The sequence below is a fragment of the Phoenix dactylifera genome, chromosome 17 (genome assembly GCF_009389715.1).
Source record: "Phoenix dactylifera cultivar Barhee BC4 chromosome 17, palm_55x_up_171113_PBpolish2nd_filt_p, whole genome shotgun sequence".
NCBI classification, from domain to species: Eukaryota; Viridiplantae; Streptophyta; class Magnoliopsida; order Arecales; family Arecaceae; genus Phoenix; species Phoenix dactylifera.
The window spans coordinates 10,256,829-10,273,264 of NC_052408.1; the positions used below are offsets into that span (position 1 = coordinate 10,256,829).

The 16,436-nt window shown below is 36.9% G+C and overlaps 1 protein-coding gene across 3 annotated transcripts; it reads left to right on the plus strand.

Annotated features, from left to right (window-relative positions):
* Nucleotides 1–1,407: 1,407 nt before the first annotated feature.
* LOC103711865 (FAD synthase-like) lies at nt 1,408–15,763 on the plus strand. Of its 3 annotated transcripts, XM_039114976.1 has the most exons (16): nt 1,412–1,837; nt 4,565–4,610; nt 4,707–4,876; nt 5,031–5,148; nt 5,316–5,398; nt 5,508–5,567; nt 6,735–6,989; nt 7,864–7,960; nt 8,610–8,660; nt 8,765–8,845; nt 10,101–10,172; nt 11,602–11,664; nt 12,917–13,063; nt 14,753–14,810; nt 15,010–15,062; nt 15,248–15,763. In XM_039114976.1, the coding sequence occupies exons 1-16, from the start codon at nt 1,737–1,739 to the stop codon at nt 15,329–15,331; spliced, it is 1,539 nt and encodes a 512-aa protein (XP_038970904.1). In that variant the 5' UTR covers nt 1,412–1,736; the 3' UTR covers nt 15,332–15,763. The 3 variants fall into 3 exon arrangements, with proteins under 3 accessions (XP_026662305.2, XP_038970903.1, XP_038970904.1); XM_039114975.1 differs by lacking the exons at nt 14,753–14,810; nt 15,010–15,062; nt 15,248–15,763 and adding an exon at nt 14,382–14,746 and having other exon boundaries at nt 1,409–1,837; XM_026806504.2 differs by lacking the exons at nt 4,565–4,610; nt 14,753–14,810; nt 15,010–15,062; nt 15,248–15,763 and adding an exon at nt 14,382–14,746 and having other exon boundaries at nt 1,408–1,837.
* The last annotated feature ends 673 nt before the right edge of the window (nt 15,764–16,436 follow it).

The following is a 16,436-nucleotide window of genomic DNA, read 5'->3' on the forward strand; positions in this document are numbered from 1 at the left end:
TACGAAAAATCTAATGGATCCATGGAATCATCTATGAATACTCAACTGGATGTGGATGAGAATACTGCTTTGCAATTGTGTGGACAAGTGGCAAGACCGCAGCTTTCTACTACTCCCTTTGTGTTTTGAAAGTGATATCTAGGGTTTTCCTTCCAAAATAATCTGGAATTCTAGTGGAAATTCTCCTTAATCTGGGATCAACTAAATGCTCCCAAGTACAGATGACGCACAAAAGTACCAAAAAAGTACATGCGACGTACAAAAGAGAAGTGCAGGGAAAGGAAAGAAGGGAAAGGAAGGAAAAGGTGCCCATTTTCAACAGTAAACTAAGTTGAACAAAAAAAAATTGAGAGACCCTTGGAAGAACTTACTTGGTCAGGAGTTCCCTAGTTATTGGAACCACATACAAACTGCAAACTATCAGCAGTCCCTTTGTGCTATGTATGATGTGGATAATTATTTCATCTCCAAGGGGACCATCAATTATTCATCAGGCATCATCTGTGGCCTGACCTTATGAAATATACAAAGCAATTATTTTGAGTTCTTGAGTGGATATCTCATTAGTTACCAGCTCCTGAATTGCAAGTGCCATTAGGTGAACAAAAATTGTTCCTAGGTCCCTAAATAAACAATTATTTACCAGAGCATGAGTTGCAAGTATCATGCCTTGCTGACTTTAGGTTATACAGGGCAAAATCGTTTGTTGATCCCTGAGTTAGTATATTATTGCCTACCGGTGCCTAAGTTAGAAGTAGTACTTAAGAAGTTGTAGGAGTTGCAGGCTTTGTGGAATATGCATAGAAAAATTACTTTTAGCTTCCTAAATGGACTCCAAAACTATTTATCATTGTTGAATTGGTGCAAGCGAAAGCTTCAGAATATCTTAAACAATTCTAAATCATGGTTTTTAGGGAAATATTTAGAACCTGTTTGGATAATTGGATTGTATTTCATGTTGGATTCATGGATTGTATCGCCTGTTGGATTCGAAAAATAATCCCTGTGAGCTTTTTTTTTTTTTTTGTTCGCTTATCTGAATAGGACCTGCCCAAACAGGCAGCTCAATCCATGATTTCAGCTTTTATGCTGGATTATTCAAACTGGCCTTTTGTGGAAAGTGGATTAATGTATTAAATAAAAAAATTTGCTTTCCTAAATTATTATATCGAATCCATGCATGAACCATGGATGTTGACTTCCGGTATATAAGTCCAAGCCAAATCAGTTTCGGATCAATTCGGACTGAATATGGCACCGGTTTCCGGCCAGATGGTCTGATCCAGCCTGCACGGCTTTCCCAAATCCTGCACAATTTCCGTCTTTTTGGTAATTAATAACTGAAATCAAAAATAAAATTGGAGGGCATGGAGAATCCGCGGGATAAAATAATCTCACGCCACCCAGAATGCCATTTATGTTATCGCTCTCTTTGGGCGCCTCTCGTCCCCATCCCAATCCCCATTCCCATCCCTCGCTCTTGGACGGTTGAATCGCATCTCTTATAAATCCCCCTCCCACCGATCATTACCTGTCAAGAAAGCAAGAAACGGACCTTCTCTTTTTCTTCTTCTTCTTCTTCTTCTTCTTCTTCTTCTGCTGCTGCTGCTGCTGCTGAGAGAGAGAGAGGGTGTGATTCTCGGGAAGCCAACCTGATCCGTCCCTTTCTTCCCTTCTCTCTTTTCCTTCCTTTTGGGGGTAGAGAGAGAGAGAGAGAGAGCGTGGGTGTGAAAGGGATGGAGATTGATCGAGCTATAAAAGAAAGCAGCGATCGGAGGCTTCAGACCAAGTATAACAACGCCGTCTACGTGATTCAGAGAGCTTTCGCGCTCTACGAGTAAGATGATTCTTCGGCCCTTCTCTTTTGGATCTATCCTCTAGTTTCGGGAGTTTAATTGTGATGTCTTTTGCTGGGGTGAATTCTCGATTGGGTTTATGGGCTTCTTGTCATCCAGTGGGGTTGTTCCACTGGGTTTTGGGTTTGGGGGTTCTTCTTTTGGGAAAGAACATGTTATTTCTGGCGATTCTTGATTCATGCATCATTAAAACTTTATTATTTTTTTCTCTTTTTCTTAAAGGTTTTTTCTGCGTGAAGCTCTTTTGCATGAATCTATATGCATTTCTTGCTTTTCTGTCTGGGACAAAATTTAGTTATATTTTGGCGATTTTTGTTTCACGCAGAAGCTGGAATTTGATCGCCCAAGTGCTTTATATGCTTTAATGGGAAGATCGATTTGATCTCGTAACGTCCGTGTTGTTCTGTTTTGTTTTTCGTTTTCTTTCTTTTTCTGTTTGGTTGGCTTTCTTGCACTTTTCCTCATGAGCTTATACATGTTTCTTGGTTTTCTGCGGAGACTTAATTTGATTATGTTTTGGTGATTTTTGATGCGTCACGATTTGGTTGCAGAAATGATTCGTACACAACTATTTTAACAGGAAGTTCGATTTTTCTGAACAACTGTGCTGCTTCTGTTTACTCCCCCGCCTGCCCTCCCTTCTTGGATCTTTTTGCATGAACTTGTATGCATTCTTGGATTGGGTTGAACTGCTGATGCTGTTATCGTTTTCATTTAGTTTAGGTGCCCTTCCCAGGCTTTCTACAAATTATTAGTTTCTTGGGTTAATCTGGTGCTCCGGACTTTAGTCTGGAATTTCTGTAGAACACTACCTAGTTGATTTATTGATAAATTATGATTCTTGATTGCTTATACATTAAGCATATAGATGAACCTGTTAGGGCTCTGAAACAAATTACTGAACTTTCTAGTTAATCTCTTTGCATAAGGCACTCCAAAATTCTACAATGGTCTCCTCATGGAGATTGTGGGGTATTTCTTTGTGATAGAAATGAGGTACCTTTTGTTGGGATAGGCTCGTTTTGCTTAGTCCTCGTAACCAGTAATTTTTTTTTCATGTATCATTCCCTAGTCCTTTCACTGGCAACATTCATTAGAGCCGTAAATGAGGTATTGCGACACTTTCTTGGTGATTCCGTGGATGTGTAGTCAGATTATATCCCTGTCTACAGCAAGACGTGGTCCAAACATGTGTGACATCTGCAATCCGTACTGGAGGTCTTGCAAAACGAGAAGATATGTAAAAGATGTCAAAGTGTGAGTTATGCAGCATGAGCAAAACTATTTCCCATTAGCGGTTTCCACATGACGAAATGCCATCCTAAAGGGTTTGTGCAGTTCGGAAAAGGAGATGGAAGTCAATTCTATAGTGATGTTCTAGCTCTGTCGACAATAATACAAGTTTTATTCCCTGAAAAATTCTATCCTGTGATTAGTCCAAGCTTTAGGGCAATTTGTTCCTATTAACCTTTGTTTAGATAAAAAATTTCTGCATTGCATGTTCCTGTGGTTCAACTAGTGTTGTAATTAGCTTTGGCAGTTTTAATTAACTTTCTTTGTCATATATTGTCAGCTCTGAGTTATGCTCGGTTCTTGGTTCTTGAGTTATGCTGAACCAATTTTGTGTACACCTTGGCAGTTTTAATTAGTCTTCTGTTTTTAGTATAGTCTCTATCTAGTCACTCTCTTCCATTTTAGTCTAATCTGGATGCCATTTTCTTTTATAAGGTAATCATTAAATTCATTAATAAAAGCAAAATAGCATGAACTGGCTTCAATTTATCTCAAGCTATCAAAGTGATATAAAACCAGAAAATGAGGTAGAAAATGTATAAATAACAAAAAAGAGTTGCAGAAGAAAAAAAACTCCGCAACTTTAGAACATTTGAGGGGACCCTTAAGAGCCCTCAACAATGGTAATCGAGTACAAGCCTGCTTACAAATGCTGTTGCTAGTATTCTCAGTTGCTCGTTCATCCCCTGCAAAAGCTTGTATAGTTTTTTTGGCTCTCTCCCTAAAGGTTGAAATTTTAGTTATCCTAGACTCTTGGATGTTTTAGAAAGTCACCATTCTTGGTACAGAATTCTAGTTTACTGTTTATGCTTAAATATCTTACTTGATCATGAATCGCTATGTCATATTCATGTAGAAGCCCCTGAACGGGTTTTAGCATGAGTTCTAAACTTCAATCCATGAAAAAAAAATGGGCAGTTTCATTCTGCTGCTTCGAGTATGTTATCAGATGTAGGGACCAATTCATGTCCAGTGAACTACTGGAAAAGATACTGTTTGAAATCTTCATGCTGTATTGGCACAAATGAGAAGATGCTGATAGATTTCTCCCTCATACTTAAAAATAAAATTCTGGCAAATATAATACCTAGTCTTGATTTTTGCTGTTCCTTAAGTTATTTCAAGATGCCTATAATTGATGCAAGAGTGCATGCACATGTGTGCACATGCACAAACACTTGAGAGAAATGGAGAAGGGGTGAGATAGAGAGAGGAAGAGCACACAAGCTTATCCTTCCAGCTGAATCCATGCACATCGTGCTGATAAGAAGTTTGTTGAAAAGCTGGACATATTCACCACAATGTAGTATCGGATTTATATGGAATAACCTAGCATGTTATGTTTTTTCTTTAATATTATCTATTAAACATCAAATTGATTAAACTCTCAACCATTTAAAATTGCCTCTGGACAGGTTTGAACAGGTTGCCTTCAGCTTTAATGGGGGAAAGGACTCAACTGTAATTATATTTGCATGTTTATTTCTCTTAACTTCTGAATGATTTCAAAGAGCAGATTCTGGCGTTTTGGTATTTATCATGATATTGATATGGCAGGTTTTGCTGCATTTGCTTCGGGCTGGATATTATCTGCACAAAGAGAAAACAAATTATTCCAATGGGAACCAACCGGACTGCATGCTGAAATGTCCAATTCAAACTATCTATTTTGAGAGCCCTTGTGCTTTCCCTGAAATCAATTCATTCACTTATGAAACTGCTGCTGCGTAAGAATACCCCTTCCTTTGGTTAGCTGTTTTCCCCTCCCTAACAAGAACTTATTCGAATTTTGCTTTTATCATGGAATGTGTCTTTAGGCATGTTTATTGTCTGAGCTTGTAACATTAAATCTATGTCTCTCGTTTTGCTCCTTTTGTCTAGTTATGGCTTGCAACTGGAAATTATGCGCTCAGATTTTAAGTCAGGTTTAGAATCCTTGCTAAAGGAAAAACCTATCAAAGCTATTTTTCTTGGTACCCGAATTGGTGATCCTAATGCGGTATTTCTCTAGCTTCTTATAACAGCGTTATACCCCTCTACGAAAAATGATGCTTGCTATCATTCAATATCATGATTATGTCTTGAAAAGTTTTACCAAATGTGCGTGATTTCAACATAACAGCAGTTTAGTTTCTACTCAGATTAGTTCCTGTATTGCCCCTTCAGGTTGGTCAGGAACAGTTTTCCCCGAGTTCAACTGGATGGCCTCCTTTTATGAGGGTGAATCCTATCTTGGATTGGTCATACAGGTCTTCCTTTGGTCAATGAGTGAATCCTAGTAGTTGTAATTTTTCCTTCTCACCCTCTTTTGTATTAAAAAAAAAATAGTCTTAATATCATTACTTTTTTCTCCAACAGGGATGTGTGGGCTTTCATTTTAACCTGCAAGGTTAAGTACTGCAGTCTCTATGATCAAGGGTAAAATTTTCTTTTGTTTGACTTTTAAATACCAAATTTTGGATTTCTGACTATCTAATTTCTTGCTGTTACTAGTTTTGGTTCTGCTTCTTATATGTAAATCAAGGAATGCTGAACCGGCCCGTACCGGCCGTTCAACCCATACCAAACCGGTATCGGCTCTGACCGGTCCGGTTCAGTGTTAAAAACCGGTACGGACAGGTACGGGCCAGTACCAACCGGTATGAGCCAACCGTATCGGCCCAAACTGGCCCGTACCGATTCTAATTTTTTTAGGGCTTTTGGATGCGTGAACCAAGCCGAAGTAGTCGTACCGGTTCGATATCGGTCTGTACCTGTCCAAACCGGTACCGGCGCCCACTGGTACGTCGGTACGGCGGACCTTAAATGCAAGTGTTGTTCTTTGTGTGCTGTTGGGTCCTTAGGAATCCTTTTATTTTGTCATTGCTTCTTTAATATAATTTCCTTCAACTCATTTTCAGAACCCTCATCCTCCATACCTTGGCCCTTTATGTTCATAATGACATCATGCTCACTTTTGGTGCTACGGAAAAAATAAATCTTGATCGGACCCATGTTTGCCCTCGTTATGTTCGGGGGAGATTCTTGAATGAAGAAAGGGATCCAAACTCTTTGAAGGACTTGAATGTGGATATAGATCTATGACCCTATCATTACTCTTTCTCCGCATGAGCCCATCTATGCCCTTTGTTCCAGAAGACCAAATGACATCGAACAGTTCTTCGTCAGTTATCATCTATTAATACAGATATCCGAACATTTTCCAAGCATCCTAATGAGCTTATTACCAACACTGTCCTAGGTTTAACATGCATGTGCACACTTCTCAAGATTCAGCTATACTTTTTTATGTTTCATCCTGCTCATTACATGTATATAACTAATTAAAATGTTAAAAATAATTTTTTTTTTATGTTGATGTCGGCTTATTAGATGCAACAATTTAATAGTGGATACATAATGCTGAGAAAAAGAAAATGACAACCATGTGTGGGCTCATGTTCTATAGTTCCAAATGCATTGTTGAGCTAACCAACAATTTTGTCCTAAGGACAAAAATTCTAGAATTGTTACCATATCTTTCTTTTCCTATATGAATAACTTGTCTGTTATATCGTATCAGAACTTAATACTTTCTTTGTTTAGATATACTTCCATTGGGAGCATTTATGATACGGTTCCAAATGCATTGTTGAGCTCTGCTGATTCTTCAAGCATGAAAGAAAATTTTAAACCTGCATATATGCTGTCGGATGGAAGACTAGAAAGGGCTGGGAGAGCAAAGAAGATTTCCTCAAAGTGTGAAAGCACTCATGTTCTAAGTAATGGCATGATTAATACTGGTGCACATAGAAGCAGCTCTCTTACAGCATCAATCATCGCTGTAGGTGATGAGATTCTGTAAGTTATTTTCCATGTAATGCATAGTAGTTTTTTAAAGTAACCTACCATTTCTCATGCTTAAAAAAAAAAAATCTACCGGAGCTTCTGCTTGGAAAAATGTCATTATTTTACTTTCTAAATGCTCTATTAGGTGACTGAAACTGTGAGATTCTGCTTATGTTTGTTGAGTGGACTTAACTAAATTTGATTAGTCAAATAAGGATATTCTAGTTTACTGGGCATTTATCTGCTTTCCTGAAATGGCAATGTAGATCGAATTCTTCATAAGTAATAATTTTTTGTTTTTGTAACTTTTTACTAAAAAATGTTTATATTAAAGCACGAAATGTTTCTCCATTGGAATGGATATACTCCAGCTTTTTCATAAGTAGAAATTCTTTGCCCTTTTACTAATATATCGTGACATCTAAAGGAGTGAGGATTTCTCCATTTGGATATCATGAGTATGCTTCAGTTAATTGAGGCATTGCTTATACTTATTTTACATGCAGTGGCCATGTCTTCGTCATGTTAATTTTATGCAATATCTTACTGATCTGTTATGTTCTTTTAATGGTGAGAAGAGTTCATTTAGATAACTGGATGGAGGGTGCTTGGATGCCTTTGAAAATTTATCAGTAATTTCCCAGTCATGGTTAAAACCTCTAGATATTTTCCCTGAAACAACGCTGACAATAGAATGAATGAATCATTCTTCCATGGACCATATGCATTGAAATTTATGTAAGTACGTAAATGCAAATACTTACATACATGTATATACAAACACGTGCATGCTTACGTACATGTTTATATGCAAAATTGTCTCTATTTTGTCTTTTTTGTTGAGTAAAAAAAGCATTTTGATAAAGTTTAGTGCATATGATTTCAGGTTTGGGACTGCTGAGAACCAAATAGGAGCAACATTGTGCAAAAAGCTTTATGCCATTGGTTGGCAAGTTACCCACATAGCTGTTGTTCAGAATGATGTAAGATGACTTATGTGATGACCGTTTCTGCTCCTAAATTCATGTGCTGTTCATTTGCAGGATCTAAAAATGGCATAGAAAACCTTATTCTCCTGCTAGTTTCTTTATATATGTACAACTTCCCAATTGTGCATTTGTTCTATAGTTCCCTGTTCAGCATGTGACTAAGATTTTGCTGGAATTGTTATCAGTTTTCTTGGATGTATTGCAATTTGCAGCCCAAATAGATAAACTAAGACTTGCTGGCTACTGTATGTTGAAAATCCCTTCTTACCATGTGAACATATATTGCACGCAGGACTTTCTATTGTTAACAAAGAAAAAAAAGGTTCAAATGTATAACTTACTACCACATCCTGCAGAGGATTTGCAATTGTGATTTTTCTGCCACTTGGCATTTTTCTCTTGATTCATTAATCTCTTTCCTTATTGTGCACATTCTAGTCCTAAACTGCAATATTGAGTGCCCTGGCATTTTGTTGCTAAACTAAATCAATTTTCTTATGTTGATACACATATTCAGAGGACTAAAGATGTTGTCATAATATTAATCTCTTTCCGACACTTGGTCTTTGCTCACAGCATGTAGCTGAGTAGCAAGTTTTCAGTAAGACTTACAAGCATGTACCATTGATTATGTAAAAACCAGGTTGATTCTGTTGCTGAAGAAGTTGAACTCCGGAAGTCTAGAGATGACATGGTTAGGATTTTGCAGCTCTTATTTCTTAATAATTATTATCTCAAGGTTTAACAAAAGTTGAGTTTTGGATTTTTGATAAACTAGTCTTGAACTGTTAATTGCAGGTGTTCCTGTTTGGAGGACTGGGCCCTTTGCATTCGGATGTTTCAGTAGCAGGCGTTGCAAAGGCATTTGGAGTTCATTTGGTGAGTTTCCTAATCTGATAGCTGCATAGCAAAATGTTGTATAGTTGGACATTTTATCCCTTTTTTCAATAACACAGTACTTTTATATATCAAAGAATTCGCTTAATGGCATCTCCTTTTTCTTTTTAGTTAAAAGCATGTAATGCACCGACTCCCATGACTCATTGATCATACAAAACTGCTATATGTTCGCAAAAATCTATGAAAAGTTTTCCCTTCTGTGTGTGCGGAGCTGATTCCGATCAAAGAAGTTTTTAAGCACAACAGAGAGCAAAGTGGTACAAAAAATGCCATAGCTAGGTTCCATGAATAGGTCAGATCATGGCATTTTGGTTCCGGTTCATCTGTGAAATACACATAGAAGGAAGTTTGTGAAGAGTAAAGAGTTATGAGATGGGGGGAGGGGAAGAGAGAGAGAGAGAGAGAGAGAGAGAGAGAGAGAGAGAGAGAGAGAGATTTCTTAGTCATGCAATGTCTAAAGTTTGTTAGTGAGGTCGGAGGAACCGATACCAGCCACCATACCGGCTCTCCGATGGCACGAGTTGGTATTGGCCATGCCGGATCCATACCGACAGAGGGCACGGTACCGTGAGAGAGAGGAAAAGAGAGAGAGAGAAGGGAGAGAGAGAGAGAGAGAGGGAGGTTGGCGGAGGGTGGCGAACGCCGGCAGAGGGCCGCAACAGGCTAGGTCACGGCCGACTCCCCTGTTTCGAGCAAAACAGGAGTCTGGCCATGGCTTCGCCTACCGTGGCCTTGGCTTGTCCTCCACCGACGTCCCGACCTCTCCCTCTCCCTCCCTCCCCCGCTCGCTCTCTTTCCCTCTTCTTCTCCGGCTCCGGTAACGTGTCTCATTTCCGTTGCTGGAACTGTATCAGTGAGCCACCGGTACGGCCGGAACTGTCCGGTTCGGGATAGTTCTGCTGACCTTGTTTGTTAGGTGTCGAAAATTATGATTTGTGTTCTTAAGTTTTCATGGCTAGTGTCCAGTGAATGGTCAAAGCTCATATGTAGTGTGTTCTTTGCCATGAACAAGATAAAAATTTTGAGAAATGAAGTATGTACATGTGCAACTATTTTGTTTTAATTTCTACTTAGTTTTCCTTGTAAATTTTTTATTTGGTAATGACAATTTTGAATAAAACCATCCACCTTTCCTAAGATAAAACATAATTCTAAATCCCATTGATCTTAACTTTGCATTTTCTTCATCTGGTTCTTAGTCATTTTTTTATGTGAAATGATTGTTGATTTGCAGGCCCCTGATGAAGAGTTTGAGGAGTCCCTTAGGCATCTTATAGGAGATCATTGCACTGGTGACCATAATGAGGTGATGTGATACTTAGGCATATGTACAAACTGATGTTGTTGCTCTTTATATTAGTTATGAAGATTATGATGCAAATTTAGTTTCCATAGTAGAACTACGTCTCAATTTATATAATCCTGTTTTAGAAATCTTTCCAAGTCTAGCGGAACATTTTAGAGGGTTGCTTTGTAGTTGAATGAGCTTAAATAGTTTGAAGTTTGAACTACGCAAAATCCAACATTCATGGATGGTCATCTCTTGCCCAAAGTTGCCTTGTTCAGGAATTCAGCACTTCTTTCTAGAGTTTTCGCATTAGGTTGAGAGCTTGTAAAACATTATCACAATTTGACAGACCATACCTTGATGGATTCATAAAGTTTACGCCATATACATCCGATATGTTTTTAAAAAGTAACTTTAAAGTTATTTCTTGAGCATTAAGTAAATCTCAAATGTTTTGATATGGATTCTCAGGATGGCTGCCAATTTTTATCATATTTTTTTTTGGGATCAAGGTAGACCTTTTTTGAATTTGTAATGCTATGCCAAGTCTTTCCATTATTGTATTAAAAGAAGAAACTAACTTATTAGATCTCTTCCATTTTTTGGACGTTAATTAATATTGCCTTTGTCTGGCATGAAACACCCCATAGACCATCTTATTGCGGTTTTGTCATATTGATAACTGTGATGGGGAAACATGTATAACAATAGATTTCTTGAAGTCTCATTGCTTACACATGTAGGATAATATGTTTATGCATACTATCTTGTATATTTGGGATTATTTTTAACATATCAGAGAAAATTGTTGTAACTGTCATCTTTATTATGAGAAACACATTTCTTGAGTTAGTTGGCATATGATTGATATCTTGAATAACATATTTGTGCCAATTTCTTCCTTAAAGTAGAAATATGGCACAGTGCTTTAAAATTAAAGCAAGGAAAAATAAGAATCTGGAGTATATTAGGATGAGTAACAATTGTTGTGTTAGCTGATTGAACAGTTTCCTCTATTAGTTATTCTTCTCTGCCTTTGAAGACAACAGAGGCATACAGTCCATTTTTTTAGCTCTTATTGTACTGAAATACACATGCTAATAACGGGTTGTTGAAAGTATTAATGGATCTCATGTGCACAGATACACATGATTGTGCTTAGTGATTGATCATTCTTACCGACGTAGGGCAGAGAATATAGCAAAGTTTGCTGATCTTTTTGGTCGCTGTATATTAAATGTTCAGCTTATCCTATCATGCCATTCATGTGTTGTTAATACTTTGTTGGACATTGATATCTCTATTACTGCAAACCCAGATGTTTTATGTTATTAACCATGTCTGGGTACCTCAAGCTAATAATACTAGTAACATAAACTTTAGAATCATTATAATTAGAACATGCCAAAAGATTGCCATTCTAATCCGAAATTTGTTTTCCTTTCAGATGGCTTTGTTGCCTGAAGGCATAACTGAGTTACTGCACCATGAAACACTACCTGTGCCATTGGTATGTCTTTGACCTGGATATGTTTTTTTTTTCAATAAAAACTGTAGGTTGAATAGATGACTTTTCTTTTTGTTTATCTTTTCACTTGGGTAAGCTTCGTGCATGTTCTGTTTGATATTCAAATAAGCTCTACCATCCTCAAAAACCACGCATGTTATAATGGGATTCATCATTGTGCTTGACACGAAAAACTTTGTGATGTGAATTATGATAAGTAAAATTAATAGTTATGACAAGGGCATCCATAATAGAGAATGCCAACTACTGCAGTTGGTCAACTCTTTAGGGGCTGGTACCAAGGAACTGGGTTTGAGTCCCAACCTCACCTATATGTCAGCTGGGATTTCTCTTGTCCTACTTCTCAAAAAAAAAGAAAAGAAGCACAAGCACACACAGAGAGAGAGGGAGAGAGGAGGAGGGGGAGGAGGTGGTGGAGGAGAAGGAGGAGGAAGAAGAGGTACCTGGGTTTGAGTCCCAACCTCACCTGTGTTTGGGCTGGGATTTTTCTTGTCCTAGTCCTCAAAAAAAAAAGATAAAAAAGCAAAGAGAGAGAGAGAAGAAGAAGACAAGGACATCCATAATAGTTATGTTAATCTAGGTATATTAGTCCTCAATATTTGGGTTTCAGTGTTCCTGATGAAACCTACCATTGTGTAAGATCATGCATATGGCTTCTGCTCAAGCATTAGCAGACTAAAGGTGTCTATTGGTATTCCTGTTTGCAAATTGAAAATCCTGTGTCTCATCATAGATCTTTACATCTTCATGCATTTTGAATGTTACTAGCAAGCCTAACCCATTAGCTGAAACACATCCAGACCAGTATGAAGAACTACTATTAGAAAATTTCTTGAAATGCATTGGACATGAATTTCCATTAAAAGATTTAAAACTTTCTAGAAAAAGTTGATGTTATCTGTTTGGAGTATGGATTTCTACCTTGAAAAATGACACTCTTGTTGAGGTTCGAATACAAAAAATTGTTGGAGTGCTACTTGTATATCTTTTAATTTTTATGATGTTTCATTTGATGCTTAATAAGAGCCTCAGAAGATTCTTTTAGCAGTTGTAATTCAAACTGAGTAAAAAATTTACTTTTTTCTTCTAAGCTATGCAAGTTTGGTTGCCATCTTATTTTATTATTTTAGGAACATTACGTGTCGGTGTTCTTGGAATTTAACTATTTTCTACAGTTTTTTCCTGTTTGATCAGTAGCTTGTGTGCCTGAGCATGCAGTGACCTTTTATTGCAGATCAAATGCCGAAATGTAATTATTCTTGCTGCAACAAATGTCAGTGAACTAGAAATGCAATGGGAGTGTCTTCTAGAATTACCAAGCGTCCCCTTGGTGCGGATGGCACCATTCATATCAAAGCATCTTAGCACAACACTTTCTGATGTACATTTCTGTGCTTCTCTTTTATAGACGTGTTGTCATTTTTATGTTTCTTATGCTAAATTCCTTCAATTCTTGAAAGTTCTGTACAATTTCTGAAACTTGGATGTCTTTTCAGTTTCACCATTACTTTTGCACGTGGGTTTTCAAAATCTGCTATATAGCATTCAGTTAAATATACTGTTATATGGTTCTGTTGAGCATTAAAGCTGGTTTCTTATTAGTTAAGTTTGAAATATAGTTTCAGTTAGTTTAGTTTTTACTTTTTAGACATCATTTTCAGATGATTTGCTTTGTTGTTTGAGTCTTAAGAGGTTTTTATTTGAATGTTTTGAGAGAAGAGAAAGTAGTTTTATTTTTGTGTGATTTTGGTGCTTATATTTGGGGCCATTTTTCTAGTTGGTTCTGGAGTCTTATTTTTAGGTGAGATTAGCTTATATGAATCACAGTTGAGATCTAGGTTGAGTAAAGAAAAGGTTTAAGTTATCATTTAGTAAGTCTTGACAGTACTTAAGCTATAAGAGGGGAGGAGAATGACGTAATATAAGTTGTGCTCAGAAATAATAGATTAGTTTTTCTCAAAAAAGTATATATTGTTGCTTCTTTCTTCCTACTCTCTTCATGTCTCTAATTCTTCTTTTCTCTATTTGGGTGTTTGAGAAATCACCCCAGGTCATATTGTCAATCATCCTCAAGAGTAGGTTTTTGTTCCTTGTGCAGATTGTCTGCATGAGAGATCCCAACTTTTCAGATTTCATCCTTGTTTTTAAATATGAAACTGTTTCAAATTCCTACCTCATGGGTTTCACTTTGATTTTTTGGATTGGTTCTCCATCAGTTTGTCAAGCAAATGGGAGAGTTTTGGAAATGGCAATATACACAATATCTAAAGCTGTGTGCTTGGAAGAGTGATCAGCTGTGTTCCATCAGCTATTGAATATGAAATCAACGAGATGCTTAAGCCTGGGCTTCCTCCATTTTTAATAGTCCAGAGTGGTTTTTTTTGGTGCAAGACCAGAGTGATTTATTTGAATGTTGCTTGCTAAATTGTGATTCTGCCAATTAACTAATGTTTTCCACTATCCATAAATTATTAGCTCGTCTCCAGAATGGTAGATATTTAACCTGAAAATAAACTATATATATGATATTCTCTCACTTTTGTATCAGAAATTATGGTTTCTACATCAGCAAATATCTCTTTTGCTTTATTTCGTAATGCATGAACTCTTTCCGTGTGAAGCGTAGCTAAAGATCCAAATAGCCTCTTAATCAACATGTCCTTCAAATACTTGTGACCTTTAACTGTGATACTCTTCAGGGTCTGTTTGGCAACATCCTTGCTGGATCTGGCGGAAGCAGTGGGGAAGAGAGTGCGGATGGGGGAGAGAGGGAGGTAGCACGAGAAGAGAGAAGGAGAGGGTCAAAGGTCCAATCTCAGCAGTATTTGAAAAATAATAAAAAAAACCACCTTTCAAGCTCTTCTTCTTATCTGGTTGGATTTGGGCCTCATAACAGAACCTTCTATCTCTCTCGCCCTCTCCACTCCCTCTCTTCATCTTCATGCTCTCTTCCTGCCCATCCCACCAGATCCTGCAGGGATGTTGCAAGACAGGCTCTTTAGAAAGAAAAAAAATGTCAAGTTTGATTAGATATCTAAATTGTCTTATATTTTCATCCTCCCTTGTGCAGATTGAAACTGCTCAGGTCATATCCAAATTATGCATTGATTTTCCAGATATTTATATAGGTAAGTTTTTCAACATTTCCATATATTAGAGACAATCAAGCAGTCTCCTCCTTTTGTGCATCTTTGTTTGCAGTCCTTTTTTCGTGTGGGCACACGCACGTGTGCGAATATACATATTTGCTATCTGTTGATTTGTGTAATGGATTTGGCTATAAAAATGATCTTTCTATTTGATTAGTTACGATTCTCTAATGAGCAGGATGCCATCGTAAGTCTAGAGCTGGCCCTCTGATAATAAGTTTTGTTGGGAAGGTACCTATTCCAAGATCTTCATTTGAGTTCCATCTTATTAATTTTCAATCTTTTTTATACCAAAATAAGAATAAAAGCGATATCAAATTTTCCATACTCACAAGCAAATTTGTGCTTTCTTTTTACCCTCTTTGTTAATGTAGAGATTTCTTTTCATTAGCATCTAAGCTTTATATTTGCCTCAGGACAAGACAAGGGTAGAACTGGCTGCTGAGAAACTGTCCCGAAGGTTTCATGCAGGAGCGTTCTGTGGAGTTAGCTGTGGCTGATACCGATGTTTGTCTTCAAATTTTTGCCGGGCAAAGTTTCTGTTCGCCATCCAAAGGCGGATGGTGGAAAGAGAAGCCAACCTGTCCTGAGCTCGTGATTGGAATAAAGCTGTCCTCCAAGCTCTCAGCCAAACTGCACATATATTTTTGAGGAAAGCATGTTTCAGTAATTTTTTCCGTGAGGGATGAATTGAACTGCTTGGAGAGCATCAAAGGTCCGCAACATTTCCTAATCAATTGTAGGCATGACTAATATTTATGTGTCTAGGAAATGAGGGAGGTACAGACGCAAAATTGGTTTTACCGTAATGACATGCAGAATTCAGTCGCCAATTAATAAATGAAGGGATATACACAAGCCCTACAAAAGATGTACGTGGAACGATTTGTCCTATAGGTTGTGGTGCACACCATAGAATTTGTCGTTGTTATGATCCTGCGGTGTGCTTGTATTGGCCTATATCCTCACCAATGTGATCTCCATTACGGATGGAGGGATGGAGAATTAAGGCCCTGTTTGGGGGAGCTGTTGGCAGTAGAGCTGTTGGAAGTAGAGCTGTCTGAAGTAGAGCTATTATAAAAAGCTGTTTGTTGTTTGGTAACTATATTTTTAAAGTGCTGTGGCACTTTTAACATATGTTTGGTAAACAAACTGAGAAAGTACTTTTATATGACAAAATTATCATAAAGGACATTGCATAGTATTATACAATAAAGCATGATAAAACATAACATATATTAATACATAATATACGATATAGTATAATATTACTGTAATATAAAATATTATTATTATAATATAGTAATATGATATTGCATAGCATAGCATAATGGTAATATAATTATTAGAGTAAATTAATTTCCTATAATATAACATAATATTAAATTATTTAACATAACATATTAATGTATTATAGTATAATGTAATATATATTATATTTATAGTATAATACAATAATAAAGGTATAAAATATTATAATTATTAGTATTAATTAATTTCTCATAATATAACATAATATTAAATTATTTAAAATAACATATTAATGTATTATGATATAAGGTAATATAATATAATATGTATAGTATAATACAATAATAAAGGTAT

What these genes read in the sequence shown, in the direction of transcription:
- LOC103711865 (XM_039114975.1), top strand. Translation starts at nt 1,737, where the DNA reads ATGGAGATTGATCGAGCTATAAAAGAAAGCAGCGATCGGAGGCTTCAG. An exon ending in GAATTGGTGATCCTAATGCG is followed by an intron (nt 5,149 to 5,315) that starts GTATTTCTCTAG and finishes TTGCCCCTTCAG; the next exon opens with GTTGGTCAGGAACAGTTTTC. An exon ending in ATCTTGGATTGGTCATACAG is followed by an intron (nt 5,399 to 5,507) that starts GTCTTCCTTTGG and finishes TTTCTCCAACAG; the next exon opens with GGATGTGTGGGCTTTCATTT.